The sequence below is a fragment of the Puma concolor genome, chromosome B4 (assembly GCF_028749965.1).
Source record: "Puma concolor isolate L17-30 chromosome B4, mPumCon1.1.hap2, whole genome shotgun sequence".
NCBI lineage: Eukaryota > Metazoa > Chordata > Mammalia > Carnivora > Felidae > Puma > Puma concolor.
The window spans coordinates 83,583,905-83,602,286 of NC_141673.1; the positions used below are offsets into that span (position 1 = coordinate 83,583,905).

General features: G+C 35.8%; 1 protein-coding gene across 3 annotated transcripts in view; it reads right to left on the reverse strand.

Annotated features, from left to right (window-relative positions):
- Positions 1–18,382, reverse strand: part of RASSF8 (Ras association domain family member 8) — a 119,364-nt gene that overhangs the window by 11,728 nt on the left and 89,254 nt on the right. For 2 of the 3 annotated variants that reach the window (XM_086713818.1, XM_025930671.2), the window contains exon 2: positions 6,773–6,979. In XM_086713818.1, the coding sequence (XP_086569944.1) occupies positions 6,773–6,875 (103 nt within the window). In that variant the 5' untranslated portion in view covers positions 6,876–6,979. Of the gene's footprint in view, positions 1–6,772; positions 6,980–10,033; positions 10,127–18,382 lie in introns of those variants that run through there. The other variant, XM_086713819.1, reaches the window with a different exon arrangement.

Consider the following 18,382-nt stretch of genomic DNA (forward strand, 5'->3'; position numbering starts at 1 on the left):
ATAGAACATCAAATACCTGTCAGAAATAGTGTCAGGCCCTAGGGATATAAATTCTATTGAACACCTTGATCATCAACCCTCTTTGTAAGTTTTAGCTTTAGCTGACATTTGGTTTTTTCTTCAGTTTCAAATCCTTCTTACCCCCAAAATGAATACTATACATTATTCAAAAAAACATGACAGAGAGTTGCATTCATCACTTATGAATTTAATGCTAACAAATCTTCCTGTTTCTGGATATATTAGAAGTGATGTCAGTAAACGTATTCTTTATCATGAATCCTACCGCCCTGAATTTTTCCAATAACAGATACTTTTTGCTCCTTGAGCTATATAAACATTTTGGATTCTTATATAGACTCTAGTTAACATAACCAATCATTCTCATAATGACTTAGAATTCTTACAAGGAACATCTCTGTAAAAGAAATTGCATTGTATCATTTTATAGTCTGTTAAATGCTTTTGATGCTGACACACACACACACACACACACACACACACACATATATATAAAACAAAGATATATAAAATATATAAAAATATATTTTACACACAGGCTTAATTGGTTTTGTGAAATAAGCAGTATAGATATGATCCTCAACTTTTCAGTGAAGAAATCAAAGCTTAAAAAATTTAAAGCAATTTATCAATTACATACAACTACTCTGCAAATTTGTCAATGGATTTTCTATAAGTCCTAAGTGTAGCTATTAAGATAATTTTAACCATAGAGTATTTAATTTATAATGACAGTGATATAATGTAAATATCTCTGAATATAACCTGTTGGTCAGCTATAGACAACCCATAGTTAAGTCATTCACAGTATATTTTCCCACAGTGTTGATGAGAATATCATGTAATCTATCGTGTAATCACAGAATCACTGCACATTAATTTAGGAACTATTTAGTATTATATGATGAGTTTACTACTATTAAAAAATAATAAAACCATTAAATTTATTGATTTCATAATGATTTACATTTATTATGCCTCTATTTGCTAGGCACTGTGTTGCTTACTTTGCATAAATACTATTAATCAAAATAAGAGGTAACATTTATCACTATAGACCAGTAATATTTGGGGGGACTTTTTGTTAATGTAGCATAATCTAACCTATCCTGACTGATGCATGCTATGAATTACATGTATTTACATTCATTAAAATAATCTTTTATGGATGTAGAAAATATAGAAAGTACTTAGAATTATGAATGATTACACTATTGTTATAAATATCAAAACTGTAAAAGATAATCTTGGCTACATAAAAGCAGTATAATTTACTATTAAGGACTTTTATTTCTTGTTTCAGTATAATTCAATCAATAACTATACTTTCTAACAGATGTCCACTGAGATTATAGGGGGTATAACCAAAACAGTATACAAGAAGTTAAGAGCAAGGTTCTTGAATTAAGACTACTGGTTTGAATCCCAGTTACCCTCTTACTAGCTCTAGGAGCTTGGGCAAGTTATCTGGTATCTCTGTGCCTTAGCTTGATCATCTATAGAGATAATAGCTGATCCTCATAAGATTTGCGAGGATTAAGTGGAAAATTTAATTCACAATCCAGTAAATGAAAAATAAGACTTTAAAACTATCAAGAATTATGGAGAGTGAAATCTTTAAACTTATCTAGAGGTACATAAAAGGAGTGTGTATAGTGATTACTTCTAGGAGGCAAGATCGTGAGTGATTTTTAAAATTTTCTTTGTATCTTTTCTGAATTTCAAAAAAGTCTATAATGAATACATCTGTAAAATGGGTAAATTTGTAAATTTCTAAAATTGATAATTTATGCATGAAATTAATAAGAGTTAAATGTGAGAACATAAAATATTATTTTCCTTATCTTCTAAAGGATCATATACTCTTAGAAATGGATAGGGCATTAGGTGGTCACCTAGTTCAGCCTGTAATTTATAGAAAACTTTAAAAAATTCATTCAGTTATTCACAAATATGTATTGAGTGTCTACTACTTAGGCATGGCTTTAAGCTATGAGAATAGGCAATAACAAAACAGTAGCAGGCAATATACAGCACACAAATAAATGTAGGTCTACTGTCCATTATCCAACAGCTTTAAGGCCAGATATGCTGAAACTTCAGAACTTTTTGGATTTTAGAAAGGTAACATGGTGCTATCCCTATAGGTCTATAATCAAACATATTACAGTTTACGAAGTAAAATGTATCAACATTCATATCAAATGGAATAAATATAAATTAAAAACAGCCTCATATTGAATCAGAACAGTTTTTAGCACCAGATGAGTTCAAGACATTCCAAGTGTGGCTAACAAATGAAGTATGATAAATTTAAGGCTTTCAGAAATGTTTAGATTTAAAAATGTGTATATGGTCCATATATGTGGCCTATAGGTAATATGTCAGGAGGGGTAAGTGCTATAGAGAAAATTAGAGTATGGCAGATAAAGAGTATGTGAGTGTATGTGCATGTGTGTATGGATATGTGGTCAGGGACATCTTTTGTGGGAAGATATTTAAGCAGAGATCCAAGGGAACGAATTTTGAAGATATCTGGGTGCAGAGTATTCTCAGCAGAGAAAAGAACAGAGGCAAAGACTGAGGCAGAAATATCTTTGGTATAAGTAAAGGGACAATCAAAAGTAAGTGGTAGAGAATGAAGTCAGATTGGTGAGGGGGTAAAGTAGAGATTCATTAGTGTCTTGAAGACCACTGTATGGACTTACACACACACACACACACACACACGCACACACACACGCACACACAATGGAATATTACTCAAAAACAAGAATGAAATCTTGCCATGTGCAACAGCATGGAGCTGCAAAGTATTATGCTAAGGGAAATAAGTCAGTCAATGAAAGACAAATACCATATGATTTTACTCATATGTGGAATGTAAGAAATAAAACAAAGGAGCATGGAGGGTGAGGGAGGGGCAAACCAAGAAACAGACTCTTAAGTATAGAGAACAAAGTGATGGTTACCAGAGGGGAGGTGGGTGGAGGGGAGGTAATGAAGCTTAAGGAGGGCACTTGATGATGAGCAACAAGTGTTGTATGTAAGTGTGAAATCACTAAATTGTATGCGTGAAACTAATATTATACTGTATGTTAACTAACTGGAATTTAAATAGAAACTTTAAAAAAAAAAAGTATTACTTTAAAAGAAATATGGGATGCCTGGGTGGCTCAGTCAGTTGGGCATCCAACTCCTGATGTCGGCTCAGGTCATGATCTCATGGTTTGTGGGATCCAGTCCTGCACTGGGGTCTGTGCTGACAGTGTGGAGCCTGCTTGGGATTCTCTGTCTCCTTCTCTCTCTGACCCTCCCCCACTTGTGCTCTCTCTTTCTCTGTCTCAAAATAAACAAACATTAAATAAAAGAAATTTGTTAAGAATAGGCTGGAGGGGACCAAGATGATGCAGGGAGATGAGTTGGAAGGCTACAGCAAAAACCTAAGTGAGAAATGATGGTGGCTTACATCAAGTTGTTAACAGTGACTGTGAAGAGAAACAAGATTCTGCATGTATACTGAAGGTAGTACAGGTAGGATTTGTTACTGGATTAGTTGTAAGATATTAGAACAACAACAAAAAAGATCACATAAAAGTTTTTGGTCTAATCAATTAAAAGAAAAGAGATTTCATTTGTTGAGATAAAGAGAAAGAAGAAATTTGTGGGTGGGCAGCAGCGGAGAAACAGACTTGGGTTCTCTCATTTGAAGTTTGAGATACCAGTTAGTCGTCTTCTAGAACAGTTTACTACAATACCCATTAACCACTAGCCACATTTAAATTTTAATTAGAAATTCATTTCCTCAGTTATACTAGCCACATTTCAAGTATTCAGTAGCTGCATGTGGCTCATGGTTACTATACTGCATAGCACAGATACAGACCATTATTATCCTTGCAGAAAGTTCTATGGGACACCACTGTTTTAGAAACTATGTTTTATTGAATACTTACTTTAGGCAAAGCAATGGTGTAAGAAGAATAAACAAGCAGGATCCCTACTGTAGGGGGACTTCCAGAGAAAAGAAGCGTTGAATAGTTAAATTAGAATTCAGTATAAAATGTGCTTGTTTGAAAACTGATCTCGTGGGGCAAACTATATGAAACAAGGCTTCTTACGAACAGTTCACTCCACCTTGGACCCCAGCCCCATCAATTTGTTTATATTAAATGCTAACTCTGGCCCCAGTTGAAGGAGATATAGGAATAAGATCATTAGAAGTGGGAACAGAGAAAAATTCTAAATCTTTAGTACCTCAAATGGTACCAGGCAACAAAGGAGTGTGAATCAGAAAACTTTTCCCTCAGTCTCCTTGATTTCTTCCTCTTTTCCTCTCTAATCTTTTGTTAGCCATACTTAAGTTCTAAGCTACTTGAGGGCAGAAATACATTCTTTTCATATTTGGGGAATATTGTAAAAGCAAATGCATTTTCTGGACTATAACTTGAAACAGGCTTTCTGTTTCACATACAGATTTGAGAAGCAGTTTGAATTGTGAAATAATGGCATTTCTGGGATAGTTTATGAGAAAAACAAGATAAAATATCTGAAATTGGGACTGTTTCAGAAAGCCCAAGATGTATACAGTGACCAAACACACAGCACGCTGCAGGACAGTTTATCCATCTCATGCCAATTAAATGTTTCAGAGTTATGTTTTTATTTTGTTATTCTGTCTCATTATTCCACCACCTAGATATAACCTGTCAAGGTAGTCACAGATCAGAGTAGAAAGGATTTCTTTCTATACTATTAGATGCATTCAACATCTTTTACCAATTTATGTTCTATTTTTAGCTATTTTCTAATTTGACTCAATTGATTAGCAGCACCAAGTCAAAAAATGTTTGCTGCCCTATATATTTGCAAATTACCAAGTTGTGTAAATATTTTTGTGTCCTGATGGTTTCCTGAAAGTAATTTTAGCTATCCAGAGAATTTCAATAATCCCTAATCAAGAATATATCTATGGTGTTTCCATCCCATGAGGCAAATATGTGGGTTTGAACCCATGAAGGTATTCTACAAGTTGCTTCAGTATACATTTTTTAGAAGCATCTGCAGTTTTCTCATTCAGTACATACTCCGCTAACAGGATACCTAAACTTTTACTGTGTTAAACCATAGAATTTCTGGGACTGTATGTCACAGAATTAATTTTCCCCAATTGATAAACCCCTTATTGTTTCTTATAGTGGAAATAAGGTCAAAATAATACTATAAAACTTTCACTTAGTGTTTAAACTTTGAATGCCAATAACCCACATTACAAGACGGATAAATATTTAAGTACGTATCAAAAGCGTACTGCATCTGAAGCTGAGAAAATCTTATGGCACAAGAGAAACAAGGATCAACAGTCCTCGGCTGGTTGCCAGTTGAGTCATCTCTCAGATGAATTCTGAATTTAATGAAGTATTTATGATACAGGAAAAGAGTTGTTTGGCCAAGTCTGGAGAAATATAAAACCTCTATATTCAAGTCATCAACTTTTCAAAACGGTCTGGACTGAGTTACCGAGAAAGCAAAAATGAGGGTAGATTTTAGTTAAAACTTCTTTCTGGCTTGTTCACAAACAGGTACATTACACTGTTTAGTTCAAATTGATAAACACACACCTGGTATATCTGGGCATTTTCCCTTTGAAATTCTGTGTAGAAAATGTGACTATCATATGATATGGACAGATGCAGCTTACTGCACTCCTTAGCCACCCTGTAAAATATACTCATTTTCTTTTAAAACACTGCCCATGGCTTCTTTTTTTTTTTTTTTTAATATTTATTTATTTTTGAGAGACAGAGAGACACAGAGTGCAAGTGGGGGGAGGGACAGAGAGAGATGGAGACACAGAATCTGAAGCAGGCTCCAGGCTGTCAGCGCAGAGCCCGACACGGGGCTCAAACTACTCACGAACTGTGAGATCATGATCAGAGCCGAAGTTGGATGCTTAACTGACTGAGCCACCCAGGTGCCCCTTATTTTTATTTTTTAAAAATGTTTATTATTGAGAGAGAGAATGAGAACACATGTGAGTGGGGGAGGGGCAGAGAGAGAAGGTGAGAGAGAATCTCAAGCTTAATCTCATGAATTGTGAGATCACGAGCTGAGCTGAAATGAAGACTCAAATGCTTAACTGACTGAGCCACCCCAGGCACCCCTGAATTTTTCATTTTTATTTTAAAGAGAGAGCACACAAGCAAAGAGAGAGAGAGCGAGAGAGAGAGGGAGAGAGAGAGAATCTTAAGCAGGCTCTATGCTCAGCATGGAGCCTTGATGCGGGGCTCTATCACGTGACCCTGGGATCATGACCTGAGCCGGTATCAGGAGTTGGATGCTCGAATGACTGAGCCACCCAGGCACCCCAATGTTTTTCTTTTCAAAAAGTAGTCAGAATAAACAGTAAATAGGATTTTTTCCTAATGAGGGGTCTGGGAACTAGGAATCTATGTTTTGGCTCAAGAAAACATCTTTAGTTCCAGAAATCATTGTTTAGGATAAACAATAAGAGAACAGAGACAGTGCAGACTCTGGACTCAAGATCAGTAAATCTGGGAGAAGCCAGAAGACAAGTGTCTTTACAGACTTATTTAAGCATGGGGAACTGTAATAAGTAAAAGTGTGCTCTTGAGTTGTATTATGGAACCAAATAAAAAACTAGAAATCTATATTTAATACAAAAAAAAACCCCAAACAACAAGAGGAAGGATAAACCACTTTGTCTCAGACTCTCAGAGAGTTCACTTACCTATCGCTTGAGCTAAGGCTATTACAACCTCCTGGCAAGTTGTAACTTCGGTGACCCCACAAACAATCCTCTGAACTCCATCCACCCATACTTTAAGTTCCATGGTGCACCAGCCAGTCACCCAAGGGCCCTGAGACTGGTCATCAAGGTGTCAGGTCATGTCGCTGGCTATGGAAATGTGAGGAAGGCAGAGTCTTGTGTAGTCAGCTAAAAAGAGGAAAAAACATTTTTAATAAAATGAGTTTTAAAATTTCTTAAGTATTATGCAAAATAAATTTTAATATCTCATAATCCTACTACCATTAATGACCAAGTACTTACTTATTTCACAGAAGTGAATTCAGCAGCATGAATAGAACTATAGCCACCTATTCATGACATTATTTCATATTAGTACAATTTTCATAATTATAATTTTATTTATTTATTTTTGAGAGAGCGAGCGATCAAGTAGGGGAGGGGCAGAGAGAGCGAGAGAGAATTCCAAGAATGCTCCATGCTGTCAGTGCAGAGCCTGACATGGACTTGATCCCATGAACCATGAGATCATGACCTGAGCCAAGATCAAGAGTTGGATGCTAAATGGATTGAGCCACCCACATGCCCCATATAATTGTAATTAAAAAAAATTTTTTTTTTCAACGTTTATTTATTTTTGGGACAGAGAGAGACAGAGCATGAACGGGCGAGGGGCAGAGAGAGAGGGAGACACAGAATCGGAAACAGGCTCCAGGCTCTGAGCCATCAGCCCAGAGCCCGACGCGGGGCTCGAACTCACGGACCGTGAGATCGTGACCTGGTTGAAGTCGGACGCTTAACCGACTGCGCCACCCAGGCGCCCCTATAATTGTAATTTTAATCATAAAGTAACTCTTCTTTGGGTAAAGAAATCCTACTTACTGGACCAAGCCCTACTGCTCAACATAGAAGCAATTTATTAAAAACACATAAGCTATTTTAAAAAAAAATATCTCATTAGGATCACTTCTGAGGTTAAAAAAAGATGTTTGTCATTTTTTGAATGATAACTGAACCAGTTTCCACAGCCTTGCTGGCATTTGTAAATGTATCTTCAGAACTCCACTGTATTCCTTTGTTTCATGTGAACCTTGCCTCCCTCTCTTCCCAAAAGGACTGAGAGTGTTGCTTTTACCACAGAAATTCTAACACTAACCATAGTATAATGCATAGGTGTGCAGAAAATATTAGTTGATGGAAATTAATTCTTTTACTTAAGGCTGGCAACTTCCCCATATATGAACTGCTTGACTTTTTCTTATTTATTTCACTGGGGTTTGATAATATTCTTAAATTACAAGTTATTCTAATAATATAAATCTCAGTTTTTGTTGTATTTGTGGTGTTTCCTCATTGTTTTTTTTTTTGTTTAGTTGCATTTATTCATATGCCATGCAGAAATTTTCAGACTCTCCTACAATCAAACTAAATGTCTTGATTTCTTGTATTGATTAGAATGTTATTAGCTTGCTAAAAATCAATTGCACACAATTCTTTTTCCTGTAGGGTTTTAAAATCCCAGTTCTTCCTGTGTTAAATCTTTAATCAATCTATGATTTGTTCATTGTCCTATGATCTTCCTGTTTTTTGTTGGTTTCTTTGAAAAGAATATTAAAGTTTATGAGATGTAATAAACATTGATTTAATTAATTAAAACAATATTTAAATTTATTTAAAGGTTGACAATGGAACTAGTGTTTCAGCATTAATGACTTATTGAAAAGCTTATTTAAAAAAAAAACACTAAAAACTTTTCTAGTAAAACAGCATTTGTTATAAACAGTAACACAGTCCTTATGCATTTTCTTAAAGGACCTAAGATAGTTCTAGGCCACCTGGGTAGATGAGTCAGAACATATGTGAGTGAAGGCAAATAAGCTTATTTGCTTTCTCCAGGGAAGGTGCAAAAATACTTTTTGTCATCCTGAAAACAAGGGAAAGGACTGACAGTTTCCCAGCGTGTTACTTCAGCTCCCTCTGCCTACGCTGCAGTACAGAGGTGGTTTCATCAACCCTCTCTACACCCAGATAAAGGGCTATTTGCCTCTGACAAGCTAAATTGCCATAACTGTGTTCCTTAGTTATGAAATCTCATGAAATGGTGAAGTTTCTGGGTGGAGAAAAGGGCTCCAAAGCCAGAGAAATGTAAGAAATTCTACAAATAAAGTTAAACAAGTTTCTTTACAGTTAGACCACCCTGAGCATTTAATAGGCTGATGTATAGTTGAAATTTCAAATGAGAATTTCAAATATGCTACTGTCCCCAATCCATTTAAAGACCATTTGATGAAAGGAAAAAGAATTCTGACTTTAAAACAAGATATTTTTCGTTTTCTGCCAGACGCTCTACTTATTAAAAATAGAATACGTATTATTCTTTCTTGGAATATAGTTAAGATTAAAAAATTGGCCCAACATTAAGATATTGTATTAAATTAATATAAAAAAATTAAATTACTTTATTAAATAAAAATCTGAATTTAAAAAACTAAACTGAATTAAAATCTATTTAATACCTAGTCCATTATTTTTCATTAAAATATCTTACACTTGGGGAACCTTGCAAGGAAGACAGCAGATCTCATTAAAGGCCTCCTCCCCCCAAAGAAACCTGTCATTTAAAATACACCTATGAGGTTCATTTTTAAGTTCTACAAAGATTTTAGTACACTACCACATATTTTCCTATCTTGAATTATCATTGTTTGCCTCAAACTTTTAATCATTAAGAGAATACAAATGAACAAAGAACACATGTACATCTACTAAATATTACAGAGTATAGTAACATTGTGGGAAAACACTGAGCATAAATAATACTGCTTAGTTTATATAAACTTGCAGGTATTTATCCTCTTGATCAGAGACTTCCTACCACGGCTAATCACAGAGAAGACCAGCATCTGCATTTTTTACACTACTAATATTCTCTTTCAAACTTAAATCCTTAAGGAGGGTAAAAAAAAATGCCTTAATAGATCATGTGGCCCAAAATTTTATTTCTAACAGGGCTATTGTTTTTAGAATATGGCTTCTGTCCAGTTTGGGCTGTACTAACAATCATCCCTAGTTTCCCTAAAAATCATGGTGTTATTCATGGAAGTCATCTGTAGAATCTGTCCCTCTCTAAGCCCTTAGGTACTCCCTTCCAGGATCTGCAACCCTGTTCTATCCTCCAGAGTCTAATTCCTATGGCTCTGTTCCCAGTCCCAGAACTAGACGAGAAGGAAAATAAAGTCCTACACTGTAGGTGCGTTTCGTAGATTGGTCATCCTTGGAACTAAGGACTCGAGAAGCTAAAGGGCTTTGGCATCTCAGCTGGAATTTGGAATACATTTTTCCATGGAAACAATGATGTAGGTAGAAGTAAGGTTCTACTGCAAAAGTATTCTTGTATTATAGTACAGTTATGGTTTCCACTATAAGGTTTCTATATTCAAACCATGATTTTAATTTTTATAGTGAAGAACTAGGTTTATTCAGTAACAAGCTACTGGGAACAAAGTGTTCTTTAGTTAAAAACCATTTACTGTCTTGAAAGCCTATTGGAATTAAGCATCTGCATTTGTGGAGACATATTCCTCCAAGACCAGTACTTTAATAAAGCAATTTCAGTCAATCCTCATTTGTGGGTTCCTTATTTGTGAATTCATCCACTCACTAAATTTGTAACCCCAAAATCAATATTTATGGCACTTTCACAGTCATTCACAGACACGTATACAGCAGTGGAAAATGCAGAGAGGCAATACTCTGCCTTCTTGTTTCAGCTTTCATAACATCAATAAGTTATCTTTTCTCAGTGTTTTTAGTGCCATGTTTTGGCATTTTTATGGTCTTTGTTGGTGATTTCATTGCTGAAAATGGCTCCCAAACACAGTGCAGACACTATCTAGTGTTCCTAAATGCAAGAAGGTTGTGATGTGACTTACGAAGAAAATATGTTATTAGATAGGTTTGGTTTGGGTGTGAGTTATAGTGCTATTGGTTGTGAGCTCAATGTTAATGAATCAACAATAAATATCAAATAAGGTATCTTTCAAGAGAAAAACACACAAAACAAGGTGATGTCCTGATCAGCGGACAAAACTGTTGTGACCAAAGGCTCTCACAAATAAGTGCTGACTGCATATTTAAAAATGGTGTAAGTTCCTTGTGATGGCTACCATTGAGCTACTGAGCAAATTCCTTTACTCCCTGGACACTAGACACAAACATACAAGCAAGCTTATTGCCAATTTTATCATTTCTTTCATGTCCAGTTTTTGGTTACTGCATATTAGAGCATTCTTTATAGAAACATCATACAGATAAAATGAGTTATAATAAAATCTTTACAATCAAACTAGCTACTTTAAATAAAATACTAATGCTACGCACTAGTTTTTTTGGCATCATACAGAAAGAGATTCTGCACAATGAACATGGTATATCCTGAATAATACTTATTGGAATCAATAATAAGATACCCAAATTCTCTTTTGTATAGAAAACTAGTGAAAAAATAAAAACTAAAGGGACTTTAACTTTAGATTACCTTATTCTAAAACTGATTTGATGTGGGAATTATGAAGTTATGTAGAACAACTGCTACAAACTAAAAAAGGATTAACTTTTTAATGCTCAAATGGTTTTGAGGTAAGGAAAAAAATAGGTACATATTGCCTGTGGGTGACGGGAAAGTAACATAAATTAAAAAAAAAGAAAAACAACCTGGATAACATGAGAGGATGAAGCACAATGTGGGTGGAGAAGGAGAAGAGTGAAAACAGATTAGGAAGGAAGGCGGTGGGTAAGAAAACAGATTTTGGTAGGTACAGGTAACAGGTTCTGGAAAATTGCATCAGATGCCAGTCATAGGTTATCTGCCCCTGAACTGTAGTGTTCAGGTGATGCATGTTTTATAACACTCTGGTTCTGTATTTTGGAAATACAGTTAAATGTTCAGTTGCTTTCAGAAAACCCATTATTTTGCTATAACACAGTTCTGGAAATGGTGTCACAGAGAGTAGGTTGTCATAAAAAGTACAAAATGTTAAAAGTGGGCACTGAGGAAGATGACCTTAGTGATATCAATAAGATCCTTCCCAAATGAAATATTGAGAACAATAGTCCTGTGCACGCACCATAAGGAAATAAGGTTCCCCAGTTTAACAATTTTGGGAAACATTTCAAAATACAGTGTGGGAGACAATGTGCAGCAAGATATCCCACAGTAGAGAAACTGGTTAAACTTTGTTAAACTAGTACTCAGTGACTCAGCATGGAGGGTGAGAGAGTGGAAAAGAGGCATAATGCCTATAAAATATCCCACTGAACTACAGGATACAAAATTACCAACTTTTGAAGATATGCTGTATGTAAAATGAGATTTCTCTTAGCCTTTTAATGTATTTTGAAACACCCAGAAGTGGTGACGGATACAACTATATTGTAGGAATAATATAGAACAAATGAGAAAATTTAATAGCTTTTCTCTTTCTCTTATATGAAAAGTCTTAATTGCCATGATTAAGCCATCTCTTCTAAAGATAGGTTTTATATTTTTCTTTTTAGAAAAGTCATAGGATTTTTTCTTTGATATTACATTTTTAAAAATTCACAATGATAAACAATATTTGCATATTAATTATTACACCCAGCAAACCCATGCTCTTCCTTCTACTATTCATTATCCTCAGGTCACAACATTTAAACACATGCAGTGATTTAACATTTTCCAGATTTAACATGTTCAAGTGACCGTTCTGCAACTATGGCAAGGAATGGCCTGAGTACCTACCATCTGGTAAGCACAGTGTATTGTTTCTCATTTATTCCTCACAATACGAGTGAGTTAGGTACCATTAGTCTCATTTTAAGTGAATCTCAGTTTAAATAATTCTCTCAAGGTCACAAACCTAGGAATAGGGGCATATATTCAAAATTGGGATGAATGAAGAAACTAAAGCATGAATAAGGCAGGCCTCTCTAGAAGGATTCAATGTATTCAAATAAATGCTTTTAAAATGTCCTAAGTTACACTAAGAAATCTCATCTATCATCACCTAGAAATTTATTTTTGTCAGTAAGCAAGGATCAGACAACATGTGCATACTGTCCATTTTAGGAGAAAGTAAAGAGTAAACCAACTAAATCATGTTAAGAAACTACAGTTTTAATTCAGAGAACCTATGACAAATAAATACACAAGTCAGCAAAGCGAGTGTCTCATGATTAGGTTCATTTTCAGCACTAACAAATTATTCCTTCAGCTTTTGAAAATTATATCCAGATTTACTTACAGAGTCCAAAATAAATATGTCTGCATATTTGTGATAATTTTTAACTCTTTCCTTAAATACAAAGCAAAGCTTCAGAGATTTCTGGCATTTTTTTTTTAAGTTCACACCATTAAAAACTACTTTTTGGAAAAAGCCATTTTTCCCCCCAAGGTAACACTGATTAGTGGAAACAGCACGCACCAAGGTTCAAATCCTGAGTCAATTACTTACTGTGTGACTTAAGTCAAGATGCATAACTTTTCAAGAGGCATTTGTGAGAAATGACATGTCTTTTTAAAATGGACTTAGTGCAGGGCTTGGCACAAAGTATGAATTCAACAAAAGTTAGTTATGGAAATAAATATAGCTTTCAGAAGTTAGAAACTTTTTTACTATATTATAATATTGTAAGTTATTATACTTATTAATATAAAAGAAAAGTTTCAGAAATACTATTATTTTAATAAGAGCATCTAAAAATAAAGACATTTTAGGTTATTATACCATATACTTAAGAGCAGCCAACATTCTTAAAGTTTTTAGATAGAGATTAGAAATGATAATTGGGATTAGCATCCATTTTAGGAAATTTCAACTGCATCTGGTATAAGCAAGATACAAATCAAGTTAAAATTACTGGAACAGAAATATTGATTTTGCTATTAAGAACTACTTTTTATTTTCTTAAAAAACAAACTTTTAAAATAAATATAGCTAGTAACTTTAGTTTTTTATTTAGCATCAAATTTAGTGGTATAAGAGCCATTACCTTCAGTTGAGTTTCCTATTCCAAACCCACCTCCAGAAAGCTTATTGGCAATTATATTTTTCTAAATCATATATAATGTTAAACTGATAATCTATGACTTTGGTATCTCCTATACCCAGAGATGTTAAGCAAATGTTCATAAAAGAGTATCAAGAAACTTTTGGGAGTATAATACTTCACCAACCTTATTTCTGAACTAAGAATTTGGGTAAACTTTGCTCTGTTAATTAAAACTCTAAGCAGGAACACAGGATTTCTATGTAAGAATTATAACTTGGAGAGGAAGCAAAATCTTTGTAATTGCCCATGTGTTTCTAGTAATTAAGGTTAGTCACAAAAGCAAGCTCTGCTTCAGGATAATAATTCCTTCTACCAGTCTAACATACTGACACTACCAGAAAGTCATTTCTTGCCTATTCCCTACAAAATGGTTACCATTTGTAAAATCATTCTAATAATCCATGAAACACAAGGCCATGTTTATTAGACTGAATTCTTCTTTGACTTCTGGTTGACAGAACACTACTAAATCAAGTGTTTTGCTTGGGAATTTAACTTGGAACATCACAGCCTGAAAAGGATCACAAGAGAAGACGCTAGGGAGCTACTGTGGTGGCATGAGACAATGACCACTTGGTAGGTATGTAGGAATATCATAATAGTGATGGAGATGAACTTAGACCAACACACAGAAACAATCCAGTTCAAGTCCTCCAATGGCCCCTATAGCCATCATTGTAAGCCAATTTATAGTTGTCACAGTCTCTCTAGTGGTAGTAGCCCTGAGTGAACTTTAACTGGAATGTCACCATTCCACACAAGTGCCACTAAAATGTCAGCACATGCACCTTCTTTTATTCCTTCCTTTCTACCATTCTACCTTTGCCATATTCTTCTTCCCAAGTCACAAGACAGCCAACAACACCCCAAAATACATTTGGCTCTACTTGGTAAAACTTATAACAAGGAAGCTGTAGATTCCATGCACTGGAGAAATCAGAGAGGGATAGGCACATGATGGTATTTTCTCTCATTTCATAGAGTTCACTGAAACCAAATGGATAAGATATCTTGTCTTTCAGAGCTAGCAACTCACTGGCCATCAACTAGTGTAATCATTTATCTGAACACAAAAGGCTGGGGGCTGGCCAATTACATCATTTGATCAAGGTCACATGAATAGATGTTAGGCAATATTTGGAATAATATTAGTCTGAAAACTGAAATTAAATATATTTACATATACTGAAATAAATTAAATGTCCAGTATAGAAGATGTTGAAGGAGTTGCTCCTATAAAACACTCTAGTTAAAATAGTCAGACCAGGGGCAACTGGGTGGCTCAGTCAGTTAAGCGTCTGACTTTTGGTTTTGGCTCAGGTCATGATCTCACGGTTTGGGAGTTTGAGCCCTGCACTGGGTTCTGCACTAATAGCATGGAGCCTGCTTGGGATACTTTCTCTCCCTCTCTCTGCCCCTTCCCTGGTCATGCTCTATTTCTCACTCTCAAAATAGATATATACACTTAAAAAAATAATTATAAACAAAATAGACCATAAAATGGTGGTTACCATCGATATAACAGAAGTATGAAAAAATATGTGTTGTCTGTTCTTGCTAATTTTGTTAAATGTTTATGGAAGGTGGAACAGTAGAGGTCCTTGCAACTTGGTTTTACTAGGACAAAATCTCCTAAGAAATATAAAAAATAATATACCACTGGGTTCCATTTCTTGCTGAAGTAATATAAAAAAGAAACATAAAAAGCCATCTGTTTTGTAATTATATCTTCTGTTAGGATCCCAGTCTACTTTGAGGCCCTTTAGAGGTAGTTGGAGGCATGTGTGCAGTGTCAAGATCTGTGATGGCTTAATTCCTGTTAGAGCTCTCAGCCTGGGATGAGGGGTCACACTCTCAAAACTCTTAATGTAAAAGCCCTAAACTCTGGCATCAATTAAATCATGCCTTTTACTATATGTGCTATTTCATGGCTCTCACTCATAATCATTAGAAAACACTGCAGTGAACAAGGCTATAATGTATTTCTAAAAAAATTACTGAAGGAAAGGAGGAGTTAAGTAGTAGGAGGAGGACCTGAAGCTTGTTTGGTCCCTTGAACTAAGCTAGATAAATACCAATTCATTCTGAATGCCCAAGAAGACGATCTAAGGACTGGCAGAACTGCACAACTAGAGAGACAGAGAAGAGGGGAATCATGGAAGGCAGGTGGTGCAGAGATGTGATTTGGAAAAGAAGTGGATTGTGGGTGCTACAGAAGGGAGGGATCCTTGGTCACAGAGAAAGGTGAGAGAGAGAGGAGTGCACAGGGGATCACACAAGGAGGAATGTTTCCCCAAAGCCATTGACTAGGAAAATAAGAGGGGCTGATTTTCATGAGTTTTTACAACCAAAGACTGGAGTTGCAGAGGTCCACGGTATGGCAGGTGTGGAGCCCAGTGGACACTGCAGTGCTCCTGTGGAGAAGGAGGGCAGATAATCCAGAGGCAGATGGAAGTGTGATCTGAGATCTCCTGGGACACATTGGGAGAGACAGTTCCCCCTTCCTGGAGCACATCTGAGAGAGGTGGCATTGCCTCTATGGGTACAAAGGAGCTGGCGGGTACCATTTATCTCTCCCCGCCCTCAGCATAAACTAACTTCAGTCATCAGCACAGGGTCAACAGTGGCGGTGTAAACTACCAACACCAGGCCCTCCCCCACCCCCATGCTCTGCAGGTGCTGCTTTGCTCAGGTAAGTGTGTCAGAACCAGTGCAGCGGGCCCCACCCACAGAAGACCAGCACAACCCTCCCCCTCCAACCCCCTGCATGCACCAAGTCTACTGACAATTAGAGTTCTGCAAAGCTTCAACTCTAGTATAAAATAGCATCAGGTCTCTTTTAACAAGCAGACCAGACTACACCTAGATAAAATTCGCCACACTCTGGACAAGGTTGAAACACTCCCCGCTGCAGGTAAGGAGAAACTCTGCAGAGGAGTGACGTGAGGGAAACAGCAGCTAAAACACAGCAGCAGAGTGCACATAGCATACACCAGAGACACTTCCTAAAACACCAGGCCCTGGACAGTATATGGCCTCTTCTTTATAAAGCCATTACTCTCAGGAGCAGGAAACATAACAGGCTTTCCTAAGACACAGAAAAGGAAGACAGAAACAGATAAAATGCCAAGATGGAAGAATTTATCCCCCCCAAAAAGAACAAGAAAAGGTCATAGCTAGGGGTCTAATTGAAACACATATAAGTAATATGCTTGATCCAGGATTTAAAGCATTGATCATAAGGATACTAGCTGGGCTTGAGAAAAACATAGAACACCAGAGAGTCCCTTACCACAGACTAAAAACTAGTCAGGCCAAAATAAAAAAAAATGCTATAACCAAGATATGAAACCAACTGGATGTAATGACCACAAGGATGGAAGAAGCAGAGGAACAAATAAGTGATATAGAAGACAAAATTATGGAAAATAATTAAGCTGAAAAAAAGAAGGAAAAAAACATATTGGATCCCAAATGCAGACTTAGAGAACTCAGTGACTCCATAAACATTCATATCATAGGAGTCCCAGAAGAAGAGAGGGAAAAAAAGGCAGAAGGTTTATTTAAGCAAATTATACCTGAAAACTTCCCTAATCTGAGAAAGGAAACAGACATCCAAATCCAGGAGGCGCAGAGAACTCTTAACAAAATCAACAAAAGCAGGCCAACACCAAGACATACCTTAGTAAAATTTGCAAAATACAGGTAAGGAAAAATTCCTAAAAGTAGCAGGACAAAAGAAATCCCTTAACTTACAAGAGAAGACAAATAAGGTTAGCAGCAGATCTGTCCACAGAAACTTGGCAGACCAAAACGGAGTGGCATGTGCTGAATTCAACTGTGCTGAATGGGAAAAATATGCAGCCAAGAATACTCTATCCAGCAAGGCTGTCATTTTAGGATACAAGGAGAGATAAAAGGAGTTTCCCAGACAAATAAAAAACTCCTGAAAACTTGGTGACATTTTAAATGTAGATGTGAGTGCAAACAGATTTGTGATATTTCTCCTTGAGCAAATGCACTTTAGTACCTTCACTGTAAACCAACCCTTCAAATAAAAACATGTCTTTGTTATAACACAAGAATAATAATAAATAGCTACCTCAGCTCTTACTTTGTGATAGATGAAAAGTTAACTGTTATATTTAATCCTTTTAATACCCATCTATATCTCTATATGATATGAATTATTATGATACAAATGAAGAAATGGAGGTATAGAGAAATTAGGAACTTGCCCAGACTTAATCAGCAAGTAGAAGATCCACTCTGATAATGCTTGTAACTACTAAAAAGTTACTTATATTTATGAAATAAAGTTATTAATAAAGTTTTCCAGGACTCTGTAATCACCAGTCTTGGCTCAGGAGAGAAAGTAATCAAGTGGATGTGACCATGGGACATATAAATTCCAATACGACTAAGTTGAGTGATATATTTAGCTTAATCATTGCCATAGAGCTGAGAAGAAGCAAGGAGCTAATATTCAATAATAATCAG